The sequence below is a fragment of the Astyanax mexicanus genome, chromosome 22 (genome assembly GCF_023375975.1).
Source record: "Astyanax mexicanus isolate ESR-SI-001 chromosome 22, AstMex3_surface, whole genome shotgun sequence".
Lineage (NCBI taxonomy): Eukaryota > Metazoa > Chordata > Actinopteri > Characiformes > Acestrorhamphidae > Astyanax > Astyanax mexicanus.
The window spans coordinates 12855728-12883595 of record NC_064429.1 but is presented as its reverse complement, the minus strand read 5'-3'; the positions used below and the strand labels follow the sequence as shown (position 1 = coordinate 12883595).

The following is a 27868-nucleotide window of genomic DNA, read 5'->3' as shown; positions in this document are numbered from 1 at the left end:
GAGCACCCCTAAAGTGGATCATACTATTCCATGTTAATAATCATTCCTTTTGTTTTCCTGCCTGCTGGATCATTATTGGTCAGGTGGCTTGTGTTTTAGTTAGGGTCCGCGTGCTGCTCAAGCTACAGCATTACGTGTAAGTAGCGCTATCTACTCAGCTTTCTTAAATGTGTACTTTAAACATACTTTTCCTCACATAAATAACTCACATAAATTTGCTATCCCACCTTAAATGCTGCTTATTAACCACTCCGCCTTAAATGCTGCTGTGGCTGTAGATACTCTTTTTTGTACTTTTAAGGTGGAACAGAACATTCAAATGGGAATTTGTTCTGTTTTATATGAACTGTTTGTGATTTCTGCACACCCCAAGCAGAAATGTGTAAAACTCTTAAAACACTTTATCATCTACTGCAGTCTACAAAGGAAACTGTGTTTTAACGTAGTGAACATTTGTCTTTAATGTAGAGAAACTGTTACCGTGGAACGGAAATATGTTTTACGGTGGAATGGAAATATGTTTTAAGGTGGAAGGGAAACGAGAACAGGAAACTAACAGCTTCATACGCTGCAGTAGAACCTAGTGAGGAATTAGATACTCAGATGAGTAGTTTTACAGTAAACTGGTGTATAACAATTTTTTAAGGTAAGACTTATTTACTATCTTTTTATTTGGCAATATTGAAAATTAACAATAGCCAAGCTTTTTAAAGACATAAGCCAAGCTATATAAAGGCATTTCTACTTCTTAAAATTTAATACTGTAATCCCAGTGTCAAAAAGTGTCGAGAAAGCTGATGAAAGATAACAGCCAACAGCATTGTGTGAGTTTTTGCAGGATTAACTGTGGATTTTGCGGTGTAATATATTATTTGTGACTATAAAGGTTGTTGTGTGGTACGTGTTATATTAGCTGATGTAATGGATTTATCTTTTACGTGCTGTAGACATTAAAATAAGAAAGCAAGACACTGTAAGGATTATAAGACTTCAGTTCAGTGAAGCAGCGCCTGCCCTGTACTGGTTTCCATTCACAGCCCGAAGAAATACTTGACCCCCCTAATTATCACTGTATAATTCACACCCTGTATCAGAGTGTCTGTTCAGAAAAGGTAGCTGGACCTATCCCTGACTGAAAATGTGTGGGATGCTCTCAGCACTATCGACACTCCGCCCCTACAGGAATATTCAAGTTTGCATGGGATACTACTGCAAAATAGATGCTGGACACTGTTTTGACAAGGGGTGCCCAAAGCTATGCATGCCACTGTACAGATCTGTGTTGCTGGTGTTTTACCTTAGCTCTGATGATGCTGCAGATCAAGTTGCTGTTCTCTTGTTCATACAGCAAGCTGAATTCAAGAGCTCCCAGAGTTGCTATAAGAAAGAGAGTTAAAACTCAGAAAATGCCACTCAATCCAGTCTCAATCCATAACATTCTGTCCAACCAGGCCAATCATACGAAAACTCTTATATGACATACATCTATTTTATGAGTGTGTGTACTTTATAGTGCATATTGTATGCCATCAATAATTGATATGTTTCCTTTTTTTCCCTGCAGGCATGTTAGAGATCACTCCTCTACAGTGAAGTGAATATTCTGACCAGAGATCTTCACAAGTATGTTTTGCAAGTCCAAGTCTTTGGATACGAGTCCAATTCAAGTCTCAATTCTTTGGGCACAAGTCCAAGCTGAGTCTCAAGTCTTTAGACACAAGTCCAAGTCAGGTATCAAGTCTTTGGTCACGAGTCCAAGTCAAGTCTCAAGTCTTTAGGCACAAGTCCAAGCTGAGTCTCAAGTCTTTAGACACAAGTCCAAGCTGAGTCTCAAGTCTTTAGACACAAGTCCAAGCTGAGTCTCAAGTCTTTGGTCACGAGTCCAAGTCAAGTATCAAGTCTTTAGGCACAAGTCCAAAGTCAAGTCTCAAGTCTTTGGGCACAAGTCCAAGCTGAGTCTCAAGTCTTTTGTCACGAGTGCAAGTCAAGTATCAAGTCTTTGGGCAAAAGTCCAAGCTGAGTCTCAAGTCTTTGAGCACGAGTCCAAGCTGAGTCTCAAGTCTTTGAGCACGAGTCCAAGCTGAGTCTCAAGTCTTTGGGCACGAGTCCAAGCTGAGTCTCAAGTCTTTGGTCACGAGTGCAAGTCAAGTCTTAAGTCTTTAGGCACAAGTCCAAGTCAAGTCTCAAGTCTGTGGGCAAAAGTCCAAGCTGAGTCTCAAGTCTTTGGGCACGAGTCCAAGCTGAGTCTCAAGTCTTTGGTCACAAGTCCAAGTCAAGTCTCAAGTCTTTAGGCACAAGTCCAAGTCAAGTCTTAAGTCTTTGGGCACAAGTCCAAGTCAAGTCTCAAGTCTTTGGGCATGAGTCCAAATCAAGTCTCAAGTCTCTTCTGGTTGTAATGAGCTTTATTTTGTTGGATTTACTGATTTATCACTCTTTTATCTATTATTCGTAATTAATGACGTAATATTATGAGAATAAAATCGTAGTATTTTGAGGGAAATGTAGTTCTACCTGCTTGGGCTGCAGTTTAAGAGTCGAAAACGAAAAAAGGGAAAGAAGCATTTTACGCTCATCATCTGTTACAGGTTTGATTAATGTGATCACCTGACTAATGATTTTTCAACTATTGTAAATCATATAGCAGTTTCCTGTGTGTTCAATATCTCCTCGAATAATACGCTGCATTAAGATTAGTGTGTCGCCAAGTCCAAATCCCATATTTCAACTGACATCCTTTGATGCAGGTATTAATAAAATCCCAAAATATCTAATTGAAATTCAGAAGTAGGACATTTAAGGGGAAAAATAAAGACAAAGTGGAACAAGTGAAATATGTTACTTGGAGTTTGAAGAATGTGGCTATGGTGATTGCTTCGGGAGGAGGTTCACCTGCTATTTTTGACCAGACAGGAACTCCAGGGAAATCTGCAGAAGCTCTGTCCTCTCTAAAGCCTCACATTTTATACACTGAGACATATCCCCATGTTTAGTTCAATATTTTCTCAAAGCTTACTCACTGTAGGCCACTGGATTCTGTGACAATAAAGCAGGACATGATTCATTCCTCATGAAAAAAAGCTGGTAAAAAATACTAAGAGCATAGTTTCTGTTATATTGACAATCCTCTATTATTTGGCCTCCAGGCTATTGATTTCTCTACTTTGGCAGCAAACAGGAATCATCCATCTCATGGAGAGTTTTGGCACAAGTGCTTGCACTGGCAGAGCACATAAGGATCTGTGATGTACTAAAAGCATTCCTAAACAATGATGTCAGCAAGGATATAAATTATATATATTACTTTTGAGACAAGGTTCGGAAGTGTGTTAAATGCATACATTAAACTGCTGTTTAATCAAAAATCTGAATTACAGTGTTGTGAAATATTGCCTCTATTTTACACTGTTGTCACACTAAATGCTTTCAGATCCTCATGCAAAATGTCAAATAAGACAAAATGTCATACAAGACAATAAAACATGAGCATTTCTTTATTTTAAGGAAATATCATTTGCAATATTGTAATGTAAAAAAAGGAAATGATCAGCTGTAGCTGTAATAACTGCAATACTTCCTTTCAGTCTTTCACCTACCTGCCTAGGATTTTTGATTACTATTCTTTGCAGAGTTGCTTTAATTCAGAGACACTGGAGGATTTTCAAGCAGCCAATCAGGGAGGAATTTGGATTCTTGTGCTTTAGATTGTTGGTTTGATTGCTATGAAACTCAGACCCTTAAGGAGCAATGCATCCCCACACCATAACACTATCACTACCAACCAAATCATCACACTGTTCTTATTGTGGCTTGTGTCTTGCTTTACATTTGATGTTATGTGACCCATATTTTCCATGAAATATCACTCTACCGTCATCATTTTACAAAGGCTTGGCGGTCATCAATGTATTTTGGCAGTTATAAGGCAAAGTCATCATGATCTTGGTTGGTTTTAACCTTGATGTTTTTCAGTGATGCTTTGCTTAGTCCTTATCTGAGGTAAGTGAGAGACCTGCACTTCTTATTAAGAGTGTGTGTGTGTGTGTGTGTGTCTGGATGATTAATTTCTATACTTTTAAAGATTTTTTTTCTTCACATTTTCTCCATTTTAAAACAAAAGCTGCCACAGTGAAAATATTAAGCTAGGCAACATTTCTTTAAGGAGAAAATACAAAAAAATAGTGTTATTTCTAATAATAGGGACATTATTATTTGAGTTTTATTACAGCTTAGCATCTAAAAAAACACATTTTCATGTCTCACAACCAGCAAAATCAAAATTCCATTACACTTTAGATCAATTTGGCATGTTTAACCTGGATTCTGCACAGATTCACAAAGGTTCATAGTTTACCGGTTTGTCTGTTAGGTGTTTGTCTTGTTATTTATGAAACTAATGTGAATATGTTGCATTTGTTATTGTTTAATATTGTGTAAAGACCTAACAATTCAGGAGACGTTGTTGGTTTATGTTAATAAAATATTGAATATTTCAGAATCACTTTACATTTTTGATTGTACTCTATGTCACAGGAACAGCTCTAGCTTATTGCAAGTGATCATTTTCAGCTTCAAGAGAATCAGAGTTCAATTGGTCTTACTAGCTTCATCAGAGTCATAGCTATTAGCCTCATCTTCATCCTCCTCTGGAGGCGGGGCCTGGTGACGGGCAGGTGGGAGGTTGTAGGATGCAGGCTGCCTCCTCTCCTCTCTTTCTGCAGAGGGTGCTTTATCCTGGAACCCAGTGTTCAGATTGGCTCCTCTCTCAGCTTCCTGGAAAGCAGGGGCTTTAAACAGATAAAGAGTTTGATTATTCGAGAAAGCTTCACACAAAAGAGCTGTGAGATTATACAGAAAGTCTCAGTGGTAAATCCAGGTCTGGACTTACTCTGCTGGTTTCTGGAGGCTGCAGCTGTTGGAGGTGATCTGGAGCTATGCACAGCAACAGCCTTTTTCAACACAACAGGACCATCTGCCTCTGAGTAACAGGAACCACCAATGCTGGCAGGTTTTGGAGCCACAGCTGGCTTGGGAGCAACTGGTGGGCGACCTGTGGGCTCTGGAGCTGTAGTGTAAAAAACAGTTAGTTTGGATACTTTCAAACTGTTGAAATTGGAGGTAATAATTAATTTAATTTTGATATAAAGTTGATATAAAGTAGAATTCCCAAGAGGAAATCAGAAAACATGTCACACTGTCTGACCCAAAAGTGTTCTATCAGGTTGAGGTCAGGACTATTCCACACCAAACGTGTTGATTTATGTCTTTGTGGAACTTGCTTTGTGCACGGGTGTGCACTGTAAGCCTGGATAAGATTAATTAAAAATTTTAAAATTGAGGAAACGGGTTGCTTTAAAAAAGTTAAGTAATGGGTAAAGAAAACTTAAGTAAGCATAACTTAGAACATCAAGTTATTACAACTAAAGGCAAAGTTGATTTAACTTTTTTTTTGTTAGACTGTTAGACCGGATAAGTTGAGTTTACTGTTTTAAGGCAGCTCGTTTGCTCAATTTTTTTTAAAGTAATGGGTACCGAAAAATTGAGTTACCATAAATTAAAACATCAAGTTATTACAACTAAAGGGGAACTTATTGCTAAGCCCAGGGGGAATCACTACACACTGATGGTGAGCGTTAGTCAGAAACTGTTGGACACACCCAGTATGCAAAAAGATTATGACAGAAGCCAATGAAAAAGAAGCTGTTAATAGCAAAACAGACTAAACTCAGTTATTATGTTGGTAAGTTGGTTCAACTCAAAGATCTCAGTTTGAATGTTTATATGTGCCCACAACAGTCCAACTAACTCAAAATAGTTAAGTATTGTTTAGAAACATCCAATTTTATGTAAAATCATTTGAGTTTAAACAACGTATGGGTTTACTGTGTGCAGTCATGTTGGAAAAGGAAGGGGCCATCCCTATAGTGCTCCCAAAAAGTTGCCCAAAATCTCTTGGTATGCTGAAGATACTTTCACTGGAACTAAGGGGCAGAGCCAAACCCCTAAAAAAAACAACCCCACACCATAATCCCCCTCCACCAAACTTCATGCAGTCCTGACACATACTGTTCTCCTAGCAAGCGCTAGATTCAGTTGGAAAGGTGTGATTAATCACTCCAGAGAACACATCTCCAGTGTGGCTTAGTGCTTTACACCACCGCATCTGATGCTATACATTGTGCTTGGCGAAGTAAGGCTTGGAAGTGTAGGATTGAAGTATATATATTTTTTATTCTGTTCTCATCTACTGAATTGGTGTACACAAGCAAAATGACAAAAGAAGGCATACACTGTACAAGTCATTACCCTTACCTGTAGACTGCATTTCAGGACCGCCTGCCTGATTCTCCACCAAATCTAAGATGCAATGAGATCAGCTGTCAGGTAAAAGGCTGATTTAATCATCACATTAAATATTTGTTTAATCAAGTAATGAAATTGATCTTAACCTAAAGCCAAAAGCTACTTTGAAAATAAGCTTCAGTGCTGTGGCTGCAGGGTTTTATAGCAAACAAGCACAGATGACTCTGCTCGTTTTATCAGTATTCAAACATTTGATCAAACATGTTCCTATGTACTAAATCTAGACCCACTGTGGCCCTTTGAAGATGGACTGAATTTGGTACTATGGTAACCATTCAGTGTAATATTTAGATAATAGTAGGTAATAAAATGATCTTTCTTTCTCTTTCATCTGTCTCATATATTCATAGAATGCAGTCACTGAATACCTTTAGTCTGTGCTTGTGGCCGGGCAGCAGCTGCAGTATGCTGTGCAGTCTGGTTCTCAGAAGGCTTCTGAAAATGAGGCTCTTTGGGTTTGGTCATGGGCATCGGTGAGGGCAGAAACTGCTTAGGGAGACCCTTAAAAAACCAAGCTCCTGATCGCTTCCATACCTTCGTAAGAAAGAAAAAGAGGAACAAAAATCTCACATTAATCATGAAAAGCTTAGTTAATATGCCCAATACATAACTATGAATCAGCTTAGAGTTTCTTATTTTATCAGAACTCTTTGGAGAGCACTGTATGTGTCACAGCTTCCTTTTTTCTGCCGCCAAATGCTCTCTCCTACTAATGCATCTTAATCATCACCACTCCCTCACCTCTCGCTGTTCACTGCAGATCTTGCAGAGCCATACAGCTCGAGGACGGCTGTTACTCTGTACTCCACACTTGGTGCACATGTGCTAGAGAAACAGACACAGATTTAAAACATGGCAAAATCAATAAAATGATACAACTGTTGCACTCTGGGTCAGGTTCTGTCTGTTTTCACAGTTCATATGTGTCTACGGTTGCCCTTTCAATTCATGTTGGAATCAGATTTACCTAAATTGTTTATTATGTTTTTTATGTCTAAGCCTGCTCCTGCCCATGTTGGTAAACCTTTATCTGTTTATATATTTCCTACTTAAATGTTCAATAAAATAATTTTATATAAATATTGCATTAAAAAGTAAAAAAAGTCATCATTTTAGATGCTAGAAGAAAAGTTAGATGTTATAGACCTTTTTCATAGTTGCTGCGTCATCCCATCCATCTCTGAGTAGTAGTGTTCTTATACTTCCATCATACTAAAGGCTAGTTTGTATTGGGAGTATCGCATCACACTAAAGTTTAATACTTTAGACCTGTGTGTGATCCTGCATGCCTCACGCAGCTACGCTGTTTACTGCTACATAGAGCTTCGTGTGTGAGGCTGCCATAACTGCATTCACATGGCGGACAAGTTTCTTCATGCCCATCACATCTCTGAACGGACAGAATAAAATGATAACCATTACTGAACCTCATTCTGAAGGAGAAAAAAATGCATCAGGTTTCCCACTGGTAATCATTTAAATAAATGATTTAATGTTGATGTTGAGCATTTTAATCATTTGATTTTAATTTTAAACTAATCTGAACTGATCTTATTAGAACACGACCAGAAACCGCTTTTTATATTTTTTATGCTTCCACATTAATGAACATGGAAGTGTAAAAAATGACTCTACTTACTATAGGAGGCAAGATGCTAAAGAGATTATATTACTCATCAAATCAAGTTTCCAGTGCTTAGGAAGTATAACATTACTATTTCTATTGTCTTCTGCTTATTAGGTTTACCATATAATCAGTTATCATACTTGCTTAGTTCTTTAGTACCCAGTAGAGTTGAGTTAGTGACATGGTTTGCATTAGGTAACACAAACCTGAGGCTTTTAAATTAAGAAAACAATGCTTGCCTTTTTACAGTCTTCACAGACCACAGACTTTACGCCTACAGCACCCAATTGCTCTCCGCACAACAAGCAGCGAGACACCCCATCTCCACACACTGTCTTCTTCATATTATCCAGACGATTCATCAGACGCCTGCAATACACAGAAGAAAAGAAAGCATAACTGACTTATTTCTCTTTTTGCAATTATCTGTTTATTTGAGCATGGTTATGCCACCTTGAAATGTTTATGGACAATCTGTTTTAAATGTAGTAGGATAAACATATCCAACAGAACACTTTTATTTCATTAAAATTTTTGCACCCTAATTTGAAAGGCTAATTACCCAACATTTGTTCATATCAACTCGGGCCTATCCCTATTAATACCCTTAATACTAGGAGAATGAAAACTAGCACATGCCTTCTCCAATACATGTGAAATTAACCAGCAGCTCTTTTCAAATTGCCACTGATGCAGCAAATCTCTGGATCACCAGCTCTGATACATGAGCCGACAGATGCCTGTGCTGTCCAGCATCACACTAGGAATGAGAGAGTATCCTCTACCCACCCAGAGAGAAAAAGGCAAATTGCACTCTCTCGGGCTCCGGCTGCTGATGACAAGCAGCATGTTCCAGGATCCTTAGATACATAATGACAGAGTCTGATCATAAGGACAGGGTCTGGACCACTCTGGGCATTTATTATTATTATGTTTAGCTTAAAATATGTTCATATGAATCCACCTTTTCATATCTTACCCGATTCTCTCCTGCTCCATGACTTCCATCTTCTCAGCACGAGCAATTACACTGTTGATGATTTCCTTCTCTTCATCAGTCAGCTCTGGACTAGGACCAGGCCCAGGCTGTGAGTGCATACCCCTCGTGCCTGTCATTGTGTCCGTCATGGTGCCCGAACCAGTGGAATCTCTAAAGATTTTTAAACAAAGTATATGGAAGAGTTAATATTCAGTTACAAAATATATTTTAACAGGTAGAACATATATATTTATAATGGCTAAAAAGAAGAATGCATAATATGTGTTCCCAGTGAGAACTGTGAGGTCCTACAAAATTGCAAATTGTCGTAAGCCAAAAAGACGTCATTAAAGATGTATAGAAATCAGTCATAAGGAAAATTAAGACATAAAGTCCTGGGTATATTGTGTAACTCAGTACAGTCTAATGTAATTAACCACAATTTCAGGCACAACGCCACTGCTACACCAGTAAAATCACTCAGGCAGAACATGGTCAATTATTATAGATAAATGTGTTTGATAGAAAACTAAAATAAAATGAACATCACTACAGAGTAAGCACATAATCTATAAAACTCAATCTTACTTCACTGCTCTGATTTAATTTCTCCTAGTCTCTGATTGTGCTTGTGTGACATTACTATAGATCAGGGGTGTCCAAACTTTTTTTGTTGGGGGCCAGAAGGAGAAATATATTTGAAGTCACGGGCCACAGACTCTGTAATAAAACAAATAATGAAATATACCACTTTAAATAATACTTTTTTCCCGATTATTTCATGTAAACACCATTTTACTTGACTTACTATATTTATCTTTAACAATGTTGTGTAAACTAAGATTTTTCAAATTGATGTTTAATTTCATGATGTCTCTTAATATTAAACTTCTTAATTACAGCAACTTTTAGACTCTGTTTTTCTGCGCTAGAAATGCGCACTCTCTCCGCTTTTAGACTCTTTGGCCTGTTTTTCTGCGCTAGAAATGCACACTCTCTCCGCTTTTAGACTCTTTGGCCCGTTTTTTTCACTAGAAATGCGCACCCTCTCCGCTTTTAGACTCTTTGGCCTGTTTCTCTGAGCTAGAAATGCGCACCCTCCGCTTTCAGACTCTTTGGCCCGTTTTTTTCACTAGAAATGTGCACCCTCTCCGCTTTTAGACTCTTTGGCCCGTTTCTGACACCTAGCGTTCAAACTTTGAATCTCACATTATAAAAACCTGCTTAACAGCGGGCCAACTTTCATTCTATTTCTAAAATAGCTTGCGGGCCGCTCCAAAAAAGGAAACCGTAGTTTGGACACCCCTGGGATAGACCAAAAACTGAAAATCAATCTGTTTAAGTTTCTAGAGAAGTACTGCACTGGGTTTAAAAACGTACTTCATCAAAATGTAATAATCTAATCAACATATTACTTTTATTTTAAATATTTTATATTTTATTTTATATTTTCGTTAATAATATTATAATACTGTAAAACAATTCATTTAATAATTTAAAGGGAAACAGTGATAGAAACCTAAATGCCAGGTAAATCATGAAGAGCAAAAATTACTCTTTGAGTTATTCACTGTTTAACATGCTGGGGTCATTAATGTGACAGAAAAGACAACTAATCAATAGGGGGCCTGACGTAATTACTGAGCCCAAAATCAGCATTTCTGACTTCATATTACATCCACTTGCGCACCATTTACAGTTAGAAAAAAGTCAGATCTGAAAGTCTCTGTGCCACAAATGCGCAGAATTACAGTAATTTCTCAGTAGTTTCCAGTTTTTCGCATCATCACCACCAAAAGGACAATCTATATAGAAACAAAACAACTTAAGAGAGAATGGGACGTTTGATTTATGCTGTCATTGCCACCATCAGTGTAATTGCCCATCTGCTCAAAACGAGGAAAGTGCAGCACAGATTTTTATACAGCGTCAGCTCATTTAGTAACAGCCAGCTTGCTTTTCAAGAGAACATCAATACAGGATGCTGCTTTGGACCTGTTTTGGACACACCAATCTTCATCCCTAATACTGAATATGTCTTATATTTGTGGAACACAACTCCCAGATGCTTTTCCATTGAGATTTATTAAATGATTTGTAACTTGGATTCTCCATGTTTTATTGAATAATTGCTTATTTATTTAGTTATCTTACACAGAGGCACTATATATCTAGCTGTATAAATATGTGTGTGCTTTTGTGTGCTGTGCTATCTATGAGCAGAACCCATAAAAAAAACAACTGTGAATAAATTATAGATTTGATTAAACATAAGTCTGTAAGTTTTGAGAGATTTAGAGATTCTGTTGAAAATGTGTGTGTAATTATACATGCTTTTAAAACATGCATATCCAAAATAGTAAGTTTTTAGTTGTGGGCAAACATGTTTTTAACTTTTATTGAATGATGTAAATGTAAATAAATGTATGATGCAATGTGAAAATGCATTATTAATGCATTTGAGCACTTTGTTTTGTTGATTTATAATAAAATACTGTCACAATGAAGTGAACAGTCATATCCAACAAACACAGAAAACTGAAATAAAAGTCTCAAGTGTCAGGTCAGTCCCGATGTTGTCAGTCTGCCTGCCATGAACTCTATAACTCACACTAAAGACTCCTTCTTCCAGCATGATCACGTTATGATACGGCGGTCTAACTCACCGAGCTTCTGATTACCCACACCTGTCCAGGTTATATAAATACCCTCCAGTTTCTGTTCCTCATTTTGTATTTTTAATGAATATTTGGCCTTGCCCTAGTGCCTATTGTTTATCCTATTGTTTATCTGCTCTTTTTGTCTAGCCCTTCTCTTGTTTTAATCTCTTGTGTATGGCCCTTTTGCCTACTCTCTCCCCGGCATGTCGTTTACTATTGCTGCCATTTTGGTATCTGACTCCGACTATCCCTGTAATCTCTTTATTAATATATATATGTATATATATGTATATAGTACAACTTTGTAACACAGGTACATCACAGTTTAAAATCTATATGTGATGTAAGTAAAGAAGGCATGGCCAGAAAAAAAAAAACTCCTGTAAACCTACGAGACAACTCTTCTATATTAATTCTTTACATTATTATATCAAACTTTGCCAAAATGCTTAGGCCAGTACATTGATGACATTTATTACAATACTTTGTCTGCTTCTCACTCAAAAATCGAAATCTACATTTAGTAATAAAATGACTTTTAAAATAACAGCTTTAAAATCATTTTAATATTTCACTCACTTGTAATAGATCAATTCTGACCTCTCTGGTGTTGCCGCTCCAGCTCAGCACACTATGTAACTTCGGTAGAGGGGACAAGACAACAATCTAGAGGACATAACCTGTTCTGAATCATACTCGTGTAAAATCCTGTAATAATACTGTATCACAAGAGTCCACGTGTTTCAACTGCAATTTGTCTTTACTGCAATTATGTAAAAGTGAATTACAACTCCAACTACAGGAACTCTCACATCTATAATGTAACATTTCTAAAGTAGGTCAGTGAGATATATGAATCAGTGTATGCTTTTATGTTGTGGGAGCGTTTTTTTAATCATTAACTAAATTTGACAAGTTTTAAATTTACATGCAAATACCTTTGACCCTGGCATCTGTAAAGCCATAAACCTACAAAATGAAAACTGACTAAACTTGTTTTGTTCATACTATAAGCAAAATAAGTAGACTGGTTCCTGTTGTTAGAGGCAAAGAAAGAAAGAGCATGATCTGTACAGAGAACTCTGTAAGTCTTCTGACATTTAAAGTCTTCTGATTTTCAATCTGTCACATCTTTTGATTACTAAGTTTTGAGCTGTGCCTGTTGAGCTGTGGGTCCTATTCAATATCCCCTACACATTAAATAATGTAGACCACTATGTAGATCACTGTTATAGAGAACAGACTGTGACAAGATAGTGAACAACTCATTATGCATGTGAGTGTACTGGTTATACTACAAATATAACTATGACTATACAAATACAGTTATATTGGTAAATTAAGTCCCATTGTCACATTTAGTAAGATAGATTTAATCTTACATGTTTTATTATATCATGTTTTATCATGTATACTAGGTGTCAGTCAGTCAGTCTTCTCTAACCCATCTGCAGCCTAAAATTCTCTTGCCAGTCCGCTTACAGGTACAAGAGAAAAAAATAGCCTTTGACCAGTTATGGCCTCTCTACACTGGATCCCTCTCAGGTATAGGATTGATTAAAAAATGTACAATTACTGTTTTAAGCCCTACAGTATATTAGTGATAATATTACTCTGTTTAGCACATGCAGGTCACGGTGATTCACAAGTAAAATAGTTTTAATGGAGTGTTTATGGACTCAGATCTACATTAAAACTCATCTTTTTTCTCTGAATTTTACCCAATATATTTTTCTTATTGAAGGGGACTGACATTTGTATCTTATGCTCTGGTGTTCTGAATATTTTCCTGTTTTATACAGTGGATCTGTATCTTTCTTTTTGTCAGGTTCCCAGCACTTTAGTCCACTTTAAAACTGCATCCTCTCACTCATTTTATTCAGTTTCTGAAGTATATATGCTCTATATGCTAATTTTACAGTTTGACACAAGTTTACAAACATTACTTCTGGGAATCAATAGCTCAGATTTCTGGCGTCATGATATGGCAATTTATGCATTAACCAAATGTAATATATAATATATATTAACAAAATACATTATATTTATCAAGAAGATGCATGTCTGAAATCCACCTTCTTCTCTCCAGTACAGATGAGAAACATCACTCAGCACTTTTAAATAATTGATATGCATCCTCTTCTTCTTTGCACCCAAAAGGCCTGCCCATATGCAGTGTTTTTGGCTCTTTAAACACTGCACTGCACTTTGATTATTGGTACATTTGCTTCAGACTGTGCCATGCATACAAAGCAGATTAAAGTGCTGCAAAAAAGGCTTGGAATGTGAATACCAGTCAGAAATTGAATCCAAGCTATTGATTGGCACGGTTTGTGTAGCTGTGGAGATGTGGGAGGGGCATTTCCACTTGATTAATACAATCCATTTTAATTACTTAGACTAAAATCTTGTAGTAAATAACTTCTTCCTACAGTATACACATCACATTTTGAAGTAAATAATCATAAAAAAAAAAATTACAACCCAGCATAAAGAATCAGAACACGTTGGGACAGTATGTAAAAAACACTGTCTCTTACGATTATTTGGATTTTAATTTGATTTTATAGTACTAACCCAAGATATCTCAAGATTATCTGATTAACTTAATTTTCTTTATTAATATACATCCATTTCTGCATTTTAGGCCTGCGACATATTGCAAAAATGTTGGTATTGGGACATTTAGGGCAAGTAATGAGGAAAAAAAATACCATGTGAAATAGGTGAGGTCATTTGGTGAGTCTAAGCATTATTGAGTACAAAAGCTTTGTCAAAAATGCATGAGAAAATTATTCAATGTTTAAAAACAATGTTTCTCAAAGAAAAATAAGAAGGGATTTAAATATTTTTTGCCTCTACAGTAACATTATCATTAAACTATTCAACCTGGAATTTCATTGTGTATAGGGCAAGGGCTCAAGCCTAAGCTTAACGCCCATGATCTCTGATCCCTCAGACGGGATTGCACCAAGAACCATCATTCAACAACATGTGTAAGGGATAACTTCAGCAAACCTTTATCAAGCACTAAGACACAGAATTACAGGGGTTCGACAATGAAACTGAAACACCTGGTTTTAGACCAAAATAATTTAGTGTCCCGAGGGACAGTTCTGGTGGAAACAGGAGAGTTGAGGTGTACAATCCGGGTTAGCACCAAAACATCCCTTTCAGACAGCTTCCTCTTGCGTCCACAGTTAATCCTGTTGGATGTGGTTCGTCCTTCTTGGTGGTATGCTGACATTACCCTGGATAAAGTCTGTTTGCTGTCTTGGTCACAGATGCTCCAGCAAGACGTGCACCAACAATTTGTCCTCTTTTGAACTCTGGCATGTCACACATAATGTTGTGTGCATTGCAGTATTTTGAGCAGAACTGTGCTCTTACCCTGCTAATTAAACCATCACACTCTTATTGCTCTTACTGGTGCAATGTGCAAATATTGAAGATTGGCCACCAGGCTGCTCCAATTTAGCCATGAAACCTCCCACACTAAAATGACAGGTGTTTCAGTTTCATTGCCAACCCCTGTACATTCACAAATAACATATAAAACTTCTCTGTGCAAATCAAAAGCATTATGTTAACCATATCCAGATACAGTGTAGACTCCTATGGGATGAGACTTTATACATCAGCCTGCAGTCCTGTGATAGAGAATTCGGAAAATTGAAACAATTATGATCCTGTATTTTTACATATACTCTACAATCTGATATTCTTTTCAAATCAGATTTGAGTCACTTTCATATGTGGTCCTAAATCGGATATGTATCTGATCCATGGACATGCGACATGAATGTGAACGGTCAAACAGAATTCATGCGCCTTTTTTCTTTTACAAATGCGCTACGTGTTTCTCAATCGTTCCCACACATCTCTTGGTGCAGCTGTGCAGCTATAGCTCCAAATAAAACAGCAAAAGCAAACCGCCTGTCCTTTTTTCACCTCCTCAACCTGAACATGAACTTCAGACCAGCTGTTTACTGTCCACTCCAGCAAAAGATGCTCCATATATGAGCTGCTAACTTATCCATTTCCCTTTATAAAGCTACGAGTCGCATCCAGATATGGCGTTTTTTGTTGGTGGTAAAGAAGGCGAAGTTTATACAGGTATCAATGTGTGTAGTGAGGCGTTTCAGGGAGAGATTCGTTCACATTACACACAGATACAGATTACTTACATTTGTGAATGTGAACCTTCAATAGCCAAATCTGATCTGAGCAAAAAATCTGATTTGAGCTGTATGTAGCCATAGATGTGTTTGCAGGACGCATGGAAAAAATAACACAAAAAAAACTTATAACCCTTGGTATCCTCAGGGCCTAAACATCTTTTAAATGATGTAAAAAGTAACTTCAAAATTACAAAGTAGTAAATGCTTTACTGACCTAACTTTTCTGGAATGAGCTGCAGGCCTTCTTCGGCTTTTTACACACTGTCCCATTTTTTTTTATTTAGGGTCGTCTAACAAGGAGCAGATAATCCATCAAACAAAAATATTATATATAATATTATAGATTAATTGTGCCAATGTCTGTAATTCAACAAGCTACCTAATCTACAGCTACCTAATACCTAATCTACAGAATGGAAAGAGTTAATAAATCTGAATGGAATGAAGCTGGATACGAATTAGTGACGTTCTGTCTAGACAAGTAGGTGTATGTGCAGACCTGCACATGTTGTTCTGTGTTGGATAAAAATTGAAACAGCACTGTCACAGTAGCTTTTCAAATACTTCATCTGAATTTTACCTTTTTCACCTCTAATGTATTTCAAGGTATGTTAAAACTCCAGCTTGAAGTTTTCAATATGGTCCATGTCTCATTGCAGCCTGTAAACCCCTAGTGTTTCATAAAAAAAAAAACAGGGCTTCTCAACACAGTTTCAAGTACTCTTCTAGCTCTGTAGATAGTAACCTCTAATTAATAGCTAATTACTTTGTATTCAGAAATTGCAGGGGACTTCACTATCATTAAGCAAGTTAGACTGTGGCTCTCAACGTAGAGCTTCAGATGATTTAGCAGTTTTTGTGTGCACCTACTCTTTTTTAATAATACAATGTAATCCATGGAATCTCAGCTCCGTCTGTTGTGTTTTTAATAGTATTCTGACATTTTCAACATTTTTGTTGTATATAATTTGATTGTAGACATGTAGACATTATGAACTCAATCTATTTTATGTTTAATTTATTACTATTAGGCCTGTCACGATAACAAACTTTTTCAGGACGATATATTGTCCCAGAAATTATCGCGATAAATGGTGATATTGTCATTTTAAAGGCCACTATAGAAAAAGCTTTTTTTTCCTGCTTCTGGGCTCCCAAAGGAGCATTAAGACAGTGTGACACAGTAATAATTGTCAGACTCTTGCCCTGTTTTCTCTGTGTTTATTTAACCTCTGCACATGCCCTGTGTGTATCCTGTCTCCTCCACTGTTGCTCACCTTTCATTTGTAGCTCCGCCCCCTAGTCCCAGGTGTTTCCGTTCATGTCCACCACTATTTATATCTATTCTTATACTTTGTCACGTCTATTAGGCTGTTGGTTCCTTTTGGTTTCTATGTTTTTTTTATTCCTGGCAGCGCCGGTCTCCATTCCTGCGCCTCCGAAGGCGTCAGCGCCAGTCTCCGTACCCGTGGCACCAAAAGCGGAGGCAGCAGCGCAAGCACCTGCCCCCGTACCCGCGGCTCGGACGACAATGCCAGCGTCGGCCCCCGTACCCGCGGCTCGGACGACAATGCCAGTGTCGGCCCCCGTACCCGTGGCTCCGAAGACGGAGGCAGTCCTCGTACCCGCAGCTCCGATAAAGACGGCAGCAGCACCGGCCCCTGTCTCAGAATCTCCCCTCTTTGCGGCTCCTGCCACCCCGGAACCTGTATTTGCGGCTCCCGCCACCCCCCCCTGCTCCTGTGCCGGCTCCCATAACTTTCTTTAACCCCAGGTCTCGCGCTCCTAGGTCTACACTGAGGCCTGCTGACCTCAACCCTAGAACTGTGCCCAGGCTGGCTTCACAGACTTTACCACAGACTTTTACCAGTCCTGGGCACCCACCTACTTTTTTTGTTCCTATTTCTCTCCCTATGTTGGTCCCTGTCTCAGTCTACGTCCCTGTACCTGCCTCTGTTCCTGTCCCTGTCACCATGTTAGTGTCCGTCCCTGTTGACATATTCATCTCTGTCCCCTGGCCAAGTAATGTCCATTCTCCCTTCACGTTGTTGTTCCGGTCCTCAGTCCAGTCTCTGTTTTCCGTCCTGCCCCCTGTCCAGTTCATGTCCAGTGTCTGGCCCACGTCTCCTGTCCAGTTTAATGTCCTGTCTCCTGTCCTGCCTCCATTTGCACTCCCAGGCCAGTCCTCCGTCCAATCTTCGTTTGTACTCCATGTCCAGTCTCCTTACACGTCGCCCGTCCAGTCTTCATCTCCTGTCCAGTCTCCATTTGTGTCCCCTGTCCAGTCTCCTGTACAGCCCCCTGTCCAATCTACATTTATGTCTCCTGTCCAGTCTCTGTTTGTGCCCTGTGTCTAGTCTCTGGTCCAGTTTCCATTCACGCCCCATGTCCAGTGTTTCGTCCAGTCCCCGGTCTTGTTTTCTAATATAATATGTTTTCCATATAATCAAAGACAGATGCTCAGCATGCCAGAGCTCTTACTATAAATGTATTTTTTAATGTAACTGTCAGACAAATTCTGAGCAAAAAAAAAAACACCAGCTGTACTGTGTGGGGCTTGAGGCAGAATCTCTCTGGGGAAACAATTTTTATATTTAGTGTTCAGCTGGATAATTTGGGCTGGATGGTTGTGCTTTAAATAAGATCTCAGGTTAGTAGTATTGTCAGCTTTTGTTGCCACTGTTGTGAAACAAAGTAGACATACCGGCTCATTCATGTTGATGGTTCTCCTCGCTCATTTGGCTTAAAGCCAAAATACTCCCAAAATACTCCCACTCCGGAGCCGTGAAACTTTAAAACAAAGCCCATTCTAGACTGGACATCTCTAAACCTTCTCTAAAGCTGTTTAGCTTTGAGAAAGTCATATTAGCCTCGAATACCTTCGCCTGCTAACACATCTCCACACACACATAGTCTCCGCTCAGTGTGTGTGTGTGTGTGTGAAGGCACCGTCACTGATGCACTCATTTCCAAACAGATAGCTGTCACTGTCTGACAGATTCGTCGACAGCCGGTGAGAGAGCAGCGTAGAGCGACTCGTTCTCATGTAAACAAACCCACGCAAAAACCCAATGGCTATTATCGACGTTGGCAAAAATGATCACGATTATTATCGCACAATATGTCGATAACATAGTTATCGCCTTATTAATATACATCAATTCCTGAATTTCAGCCCTTCAACACATTCCAAACAAGATTGAGATGGTAAAGCACGTACCACTCGTTGTTTAGGCACTGAGACTACCAAGCAATAAAGTGTTTCAGGGGATGTTTTGTACCATTCTTACTGCAAATACGTCTTACAGTGTGCATTAGCATGATTTTTTGTTTATAAATTCTCCACACGTTCTTTATGTGGAACAGGTGAGGACTGCAGGCAGTCCAGTCAAGTACCTGTTTGTATTGTCCTGTTGAAAAATGCATTGACATCCCTGGAAAAGATGAAAGGCTTGAAGACAGCATGTGTTGCTCTAGGATATCCATGTGCTTTTCTTCATTAATGCTGCCATCATACAGACATACTGAAACACCACCCATACCACAACAGACCCTGGCTTTGGGCTCAATGCTTACAGTCTGAATTGCCTCAATACATGTTTGCATTGTGGAATGGGACACTTCTGAGGCCAGAGAAAGTTGATGCTGCTTCGGGACATAACAACAAAAGGCTTCTGTAACATTCATCACCATCATCAACCACTTAATCGACTCCGGGTAGCAGAGGAGCCAGTGCCAGCAGTCATCAGGCAGAAGACAGGATACACCCTGGACTGCCAATCCATCACAGGTCAGACAGACTCACTGTCACTGATACACTCCCACCAATTTCAAACTACGCCAATTCTTTGGACTGTAGGAGGAAAACAGAGCACCCAGACGAACCCACACAGAAATGGGAAGAACTTCATATTCCACTGCCTAGTTGCCTCAGCTGGGAATCGAACCCAGGCCTTCTTGCTCTAAAAGGCAGCAACGCTACCCACCACTTCTGTTGCATATTCTTCTGTAGTGAACAGTAAAGTTGTAAATGGTGCTAGTGAATGGAATTCTGTATTGTAAAGCTTGTTGTTGATAAATGGTTTTTAAAGTGATCTTTTGTTCATGTGGTTCTATCAGCTGTTATTAAATAATAGATCACAGCTGTTTAGTCTAGGCTTGTACCCTGAAACTTAGTAAGTAATCATCTTTTTTGTAATTAGCATAATTTACTTGTTCATACCTAATTACTAGCCCTACATTTCTCCATTTTAAACCATGTATTCTAGGCCTGAAATGCAAGAATGGATGTATATTATATTATATTATATTAAATTACAAATACAATCAATTGACCATACAAAAAAATTGCAATTAAAAAAGTCAAAGTAAATGTAAGATAATGTGAAAGAGATAAAAAGGTATTTGCCCCCTACAGATTGCTTTTGTTTTTGCTTTGTTTTTTGTCATACTGATATTTTCCGATTATCAAACTTTAATATCAGACAAAGATAACCTGAGTAAATATAAACAGCACTTTTTATATGATCATTTTACTTATTAAAGGGAAAAAAATCTATCCAAACCAATTTAGCCCTGTGTGAAAAAGTGCTTGCCCCCTAAACCTATTAACTTAGTGGTGCGACAACAATTACAATTAAGCTTTACTGATAAGTGGAAATGAGTCATTCACATCTCTATGGAGGAATTTTGTTTTACTCAGGCCAAAGAATCTTTACTCAAAGTTCTTTAAATGTTGTTCTTGGTTCTTTTGTGACCTCCTGGATGCATTGTCCATGCCCTTTTGGAACAATTTTGGTCAGCCAGTCACTCCTGGGAAGGTTCACCAGTGTTTCATGTTTTCTCCATTTGTGAGTAATAGCTCTCACTGTGGTCTGCGCCAGATGAAGGGAGATTATCAATGGTCTTGTATGTCTTCCATTTTTTTTACAATTGCTCTCAAAGTTGGTTTATTCACACCGACCTGCTTGCTTTTTGTAGATTCCCTCTTCTCAGCCTGGTGCAGGTCTTCCTGGTGTTCTTCGACAGCTCTTTGGTCTCTTGATTGAGTTTGAAGTCTGACAGTTTGAGGCTGTGGACAGGTGTCTTTTATACAGATAACGAGGTCAAACAGATGCCATTAATACAGGTAACAGTGGAGGATAGCAGAGCGTCTTAAAGAAGGAGCCAGAAATCTTGCTTGTTTGTCGGTGACCAAATACTTATTTTTTTACCATAATTTACAAATAAATTCTTTAAAAATCCTAAAATGTGATTTCCTGTATTTTTTCTCATTTTGTCTTGTATAGATAACGTGTAATTATGATGAAAATTACAGACCTCTCTCATCTTTCTAAGTAAGACAACTTGCACAATCAGTGGCTCATTAAATCCTTTTTCCCCAACTATATTTATACCTAATGTATTTGAATTCACACAAACACATTCATTTTAATCAACCCTATTTGAAAAATAAAAAAAGCATTCCATGATCTAGTTTTTGATCGTTCCACCTTTTGTGTACAGCCACAAAACATCAGGGCCAAGCAGTCTCAACTCTGTGGTTACCGCTATCATGTTAAAAACAGGTGGAAGATCTAATAAAGCACATAAAGGTCCCACTTTAAATACAGGGGACACGCAGTAGCCTTATTCTCTGTAGGAAGACCACTCTGTGGTGAGTACTGTGGACCATCTGCCCAACCATCTGTCCAGGGCACAGGACCTCTGTTCCAGATCATTATGAAACAATGTAAAGGAAGAGCCATAAATTCTGCCATAAATAAGTTTCAACAACTTCTAAAGTGTCCAGCATAGTTTAGTGACTTCAGTCTTTTAGACCCCCCTAATTAAACCCATTTTAGGTTTAATGGGCGGGTCTTATAAAGAGCATTCAATACCCTCTTGTGCCAAATTTAGTGGCAACAAAACATTTTGGTGTAAATATTATTAACATAACTAATGGTGTATACTGCGTAATTTAAATGTGGCTTGACATGTTTGAATATCAACAATATATACATTTCTATTTATAATTTTATCAAATTTTCTCCCCATTTTGGATGGCCAATTACCCCACCCACTCCTTACTCCTCCCCCTGCCTACCCCAGTCCACAGCCTGCGTACTCAACACTTTCAGCAGCACTTTTTCTTTTGGCTTTCTTCCCACCTTCTCTCTCACTCTCAAAAAAAAAATCTTATCAATGCAAAGTCCTGCACTGAATCCCAACAACATCTCTCAAAACTACTACTACATCCACATTCTCCATCTCAAAAACTCAAGTCCTCTGATTTAGGTCTTGTAACTGTGCCAAGGTTCTGGATGGCCACCATGGGAGGCAGGTAATTTAGTTATGTTAGTTGTTGACCCTCTATTACGCTTTTTACATTCATTTTCATCTTTGTGTTTGTCATTCCACGTTTAAATCGCAGTTAAACAATATTTCACCTACTAAAAACTTTCAGCTACCTTTTTTCTTGTTCTCTGTAACACCAGTGAGGCTTTCAGAACAAGGCACAGTCATATATTTGAAACACATGAGATTCAATCATTGCATCACATTTAAAATCTTCATTTCAGGCTGCTCTGATTTAGGGGTGTCCCTGTACTAACAAAAGTTTGGTTTGGTGTTGATCTAAAAATAGGTGGAATGGAGGAAGGAATAAAGAAACCAAATGAAGTTGCAGTGAGGTAGGCGTTTCATTTTATATTGCTGTGTATGCTGCCAAGATACTGTGATCCTGCCAGGTAAACATGTTATTGAAAATGTAGCATTTTAATCATGCATGTCATGGATCATACGTATAATTATTAGTATGCCAATTATGTGTCTCAAAAGACATAAATAACTTTCAACTTTCTTTTTTCATCTGATTTATCCTGGTTTTCTGTTTTGGTTGATTGTAATAAGGCACCATAACAAATTGAACTGCAACATTTGTTCAACTATACTTAAGACAAGACAAACATACTCATCATACTTGTGCTGGGCACAAATGCCAAACCCAGGTATCTAACCCACAGTCATTTTTACATCATTAACAAGCTCAAAGTACAATTGTGCTCAAAAGTTTACATACCATGGCAGATTTTTTGCTTTCTTGGCCTTTTTTCAAAGAATATAAATGATGACACTAACACTCATGGTTAGTGTTTGGGTAAAGCCATTTTTTGTCAAACGACTGTGTTTTCTCTTTTTAAATCAAAATGACAACCAAAAACATCCAAATGGCCCTGATCAAAAGTTTACATACCCTGATGATTTTGCCCTAAAAGCATGCCCAGAAGTTGACACAAACGGGTTTGAATGGCTACTAAAGGTAACATCTTCACTGTGATCTGTTTGCTTGTAATCAGTGTGTGTGCGCAGAAAAGCTGTGTAAGTTTCTGGGATGCAGACAGACTCTTCTATCTTTCATCCAGCTGGATTGTGAGTCATGCAAAGAAATACAAAAAGACATCCAAGGAATCAGCTGTGTTCAAACTGTGATTGACAAATAGAAATGTAGGGGCTCTATAAAAATCTCAATCAGGTAGACTAACAAAAAATTTGGCCACAACTGCCAGGAAAATTGTTCAGGATGCAAAGACAAACCCACAAACTCAACCACAGAGACAAGCCTCAAAACTTCTAGAACGAGGTCATTTGGAGTGATGGGACTAAGATCAAATGTTACATTTAGATGAGATCAACAAGGCCTATGATAAAAGGAACACCGTTTCTACTGTAAAGCACGAAGGTGGATGACTGAAGTTTTGGGGATGTGTGAGCTACAAAGGCACAGAACACTTGGTCAAAGATGAATGCAGTACATTATCAAAGAGAGGCAAATTTGCACTCATCATCCTGGAAGCTGCGAATGGAACATACATGGACGTTGCAACATGACAACGATCCAAAACACAAGGCTTAGTCAACCTGTCATTGGCTACAGCAGAACAAAGTGAAGATTCTGGAGATCTAGACATATCAGTCTCCGGACCTCAATATCATTGTGCCACTCTGGGGAGATATCAAGCACACAGTTCATGCAAGACAGGCCAGGACTGCTTTTTACAGGACCTTTTTGGCAAGAAGAATGGGCAGCTTTACCAGCTAAGAAAATAAAGAGCCTCCACAACTACTACAAAAGACTTCAAGCTTTCATTGATGTTAGAGGGGGCAATACATGGTTTAATAAGGTCATTTGGATGTTATTGGTTGTCATTATAATTTAAAAACAGAAAACACAGTCACAATAAATGGCTTCACCCAACCATTAACCATGAGTGGAAAGAAAGTTTTTGTGTTATCATTCATATTCTCCCAAGAAAATGCCAAAAAAGCAAAAAATATGCCGGGGTATGTAAACCTTTGACCACAACTGTAGCTCCACAGGGCCCTGATATAAGTCACCTTAATTTATAACGCACATTGAGTGCTAACCAAAGAGCTGTACAATAAAACAAAAGTAAACATTTAGAATTAAGACTTTATAATATCCATTTTAGAAACAGGTCAGAATATACAGCTCTGAAAAAATAAGAGACCACTTAAAAATATTGAGTTTCTTTGATTTTACCAAATTGAAAACCTCTGGAAGATGAAGATGAGGTAGGTGGATGATCCCAAGCCATCAAACCAAGCTAAACTGCTTGAATTTTTGCACCAGGAGTGACATAAGGTTATCCAAAAGCAGTGTGTAAGACTGGTGGAGGGGAACATGACAATATTGCATTAAAACCAGGGTTATTCCACCAATATTAATTTCTGAACTTTATGAATATGAACTTGCTTTCTTTGCATTATTTGAGGTTGTTATTACAGCCATTTCTCGTTTTCTGCAAATAAATGCTCTAAAGGAGAAACTTTTTATTTGGAATTTGGGAGAAATGTTGTAATCATAGAATTAAAAGAACAATGTTAATTTTACTCAAACATATACCTATAAATAGCAAAATCAGAGAAACTGATTCAGAAACTGAAGTGATCTCTTTTTTCCAGAGCTGTATATTAAAATTAATTTGAAGAAAATAATGAAAAAGTATGTAGAACTGCATAGAAAAAGTGGATAAAATGCTGTTTGAGTGTATTAGGATTAAAATCAAAAAGTCACTATCTATCAATCTTAAATGAATGTTTCTCATCTTGTTTCTCAACAAGGTAAAGCACATGACTGGACATGCCAAACTAGTCAAATACACTACTGCGCATTTCCTTTTCATGCAGCTTTGAACGCAGTCAGCCGTTCCAGATAGGCTCACCGTAGGCTACACTCATATTCTGCAGCTAGCAGCCAAGCGTATGTCGCCGTATTCTCCCAGTCAGAGACGCCTCCATTGCGCCAAGGAAATACATAGTAATACACAGCAGATGTGCCGTGTTAAAAGGCATCCAGCTTCCTAACCTCCATCTTCATCAATAAAAGCCCAATTCCTTTATCGATTCGTGTCAGCTGATGCTGTTCTATTTGAAGGCGGACTGTGTTGTTTTGTAGCCTACAGCATGCCCGACCAGAGGCGTTGACCTGACTGCTACAGCTAAAAGATGATTTAAATAATCAATTCTTCTCGCTTTGTAGAAGAAAAATCTGAAAAAATACAATTCTATCAGAGCAGATTAGATTAGAATATGTATTTTAATATAAAACCACGAAGCAATGCGTCCAGCAGCATATTGTACCATTCAGTTCATTCATGGTACTATACCGTTCATCTTCATACATGTTTGATGACAGTAGCCCATTCAAGTGCTGCTTTCTGTAGCTATTCATTATTAGTAAACTGGCATTTCGCGTGCATACTTTCATCAGAATCCGACTTAAGATCGGAATGAAGGAACTGCAGTGTGATGGTAAAAAATGGATAAAGAGCGTACACAGAAGACGCAAATGAATGGCTTTGTAATAGTCAATTCTGTCCATTTCTCTCTCTCTCTCTCTCTCTCTCTCTCTATCACGGTACGTTATGTAATTCACCAGCATATTGTACACAGACTGCACTGATGTTAATAGCTATAATATGTGTGTAGGCTGTATTGCTTTATGTAAGAAAATAAGGTAAAAAGTAGCGATATGGTTTGCTAGGCTGTGCCTACCTGCTGTCCTGAGAGATGAGATGATGCCCAGTCGCGAGGGATGATGCTGTAAATGCGGAGATGCTGAGCGGGTGTTCAGTGAGCGCGGGCTTGGCGGCTTTTCACAGAGCGCGGTTATAGCTCTGGGCAGTGCTCGCTCCCGTTTGTGAGCGTTCCGCAGAGAGAAGCCGCATAAAGCCGCGTCTCAGCTCTGACCACGGGCGCTCGCTCCTTCAGCTCTGCGTGGGACACTCCTCAAGTAGCTCTACTGTACGCCGCGCCCTTGATACTTCGCTTTGGAAACCCCGCCACTCATACAAGCGGAATGGATGAATGAGGAGAAATGATGAAAGAAAAAAACGCATGTTATCCTTCCATTCGAAGTGTGTTCAAAACCCGTTCACATTAAACCAGACACATTCAAATATCAAAATAAATCAAATCAAACTGATTTGTATAACGCCTTCTGTTGGGAAATCTGACGTTTCCCAAAGCGTGCTTTACAGCAACACTACAAGAGGTCCACAATACATGAAATATACACTGAAACATAATGATAAACATTATTATTTTCATATCATTTAATTATCATTCATCTTTCCATGCAACCAACCCAGCTGGCATTTCAACGTTGAATCAACGTTGATGTTATGGATGAATCAACGTTGGATTTGGTGTTGGATTTTGAAAAGTAAATCAACGTTGATATAGCAACGTTGTTTAGCGTTCTACGTTCAATCCCTAATAAACCTAGCTCACTTAAACTAGAAAATCCTATTTTTAACATATAGTGTTAACCTTACATTACTGTAGTAAATATGAGTATAAAGAATGTTTTCCACCACTAGCAATCTGATTAACCATTGTGTGGTGTTCATATTTTTGTTACTCGTTTACTTTGTTACTTGTATTTAATTCAGCAAAATTAAGCAATTTTACATTAAAATGCTTTACACATGCTTGCTTCACCTAAATTGCAAGCAATATAAACAGCTTACATGGTTAATATTTGCCCTTTACCTTTCTTATGTTACATTTCTTTCAAAAAGTGCTACTCTTTTTTTATTAGTTTTTTTAATAAAATGTAAAAGAAAATGAATTAAACTCAAGATATGAGTAGAAAATTTGTTTAATTTCAAATTTACAAATGTAGCAATGTTTATTAGCCCTTGGCCAAACATACTGTATATGTAATTTCACAAAAAATGAGCCAGTGCCTATGAGTTTGAGTTAGAAAAAATATTTTTTTAGTCTCATTTGATGAAAAATGAAAACAGGTCCCACAGACCCGAACACCACACAAGGGTTAAACATCTGATCTCAACAACACAACAGTGAAACAAACATATCCACAGGTACGACAAAAAAACTGGTGGCAAATTAAAAAGCAATTACTGCAAATAGAATAAAACTACTTTTTTCATTCCTCCTCAAACCGTTTTTCGAAATTGTATGGTGATAAAATTATTTCAACCACATATTAACGTTAAAGGTTGTGTGCCAGCTGAGAATAATAATAATTATAACAATAATAATAATAATAATAATTATAATAATAATATTTATTTTTTATAATTTGTGGGCTCCACCTTTGGCCTAAAAGCAATAAGAGTGTAAATTCAGAACCCCAACCATTTAAAAACTTTAAATAAATTGCTATCTGGGTATATATGGATTTGTGCCCTATATTAACAAATTTCTAAAGACCCTATATTTAACCAGGGCTGGACTAGGAATTAAATTCAGCCCTCAATTACAGCAACTCCAAAGTGAAAACTACGGTGGCCGAGAAAGCCCAGCGCAGTGCAAATTGAAAAGCGCTGCAAAAGCACAAAACACATCCATCAAAATTACAACACAGGCGCAGCAAATAGAAAAACGCGCTGCATAAAGAAAAACGCGCTGCAAATAGAACCACAACACAACGGAAGTGAGTCACAACGGAATTTTCCCGGGGACCTTAAAAGATGTATGGTTCTATTTGCAGCGCGTTTTTCTAGTTGCAGCGCGTTTTTCTATTTGCTGC

General features: G+C 38.1%; 1 protein-coding gene across 1 annotated transcript in view; it reads right to left on the bottom strand.

Annotated features, from left to right (window-relative positions):
* The window catches only part of rph3ab (rabphilin 3A homolog (mouse), b), a 37850-nt gene extending 11730 nt beyond the window's left edge, over window positions 1–26120 (bottom strand). The window contains exons 1-9 of the mRNA XM_022664851.2: window positions 25864–26120; window positions 8967–9137; window positions 8227–8356; window positions 7102–7185; window positions 6729–6894; window positions 6310–6354; window positions 4886–5062; window positions 4599–4784; window positions 1298–1377 (exon numbers count right to left, since the gene is read on the bottom strand). Of these exons, the coding sequence (XP_022520572.2) occupies window positions 1298–1377; window positions 4599–4784; window positions 4886–5062; window positions 6310–6354; window positions 6729–6894; window positions 7102–7185; window positions 8227–8356; window positions 8967–9115 (1017 nt within the window). The 5' untranslated portion in view covers window positions 9116–9137; window positions 25864–26120. The remainder of the gene's footprint in view (window positions 1–1297; window positions 1378–4598; window positions 4785–4885; window positions 5063–6309; window positions 6355–6728; window positions 6895–7101; window positions 7186–8226; window positions 8357–8966; window positions 9138–25863) is intronic.
* Window positions 26121–27868: the final 1748 nt, after the last annotated feature.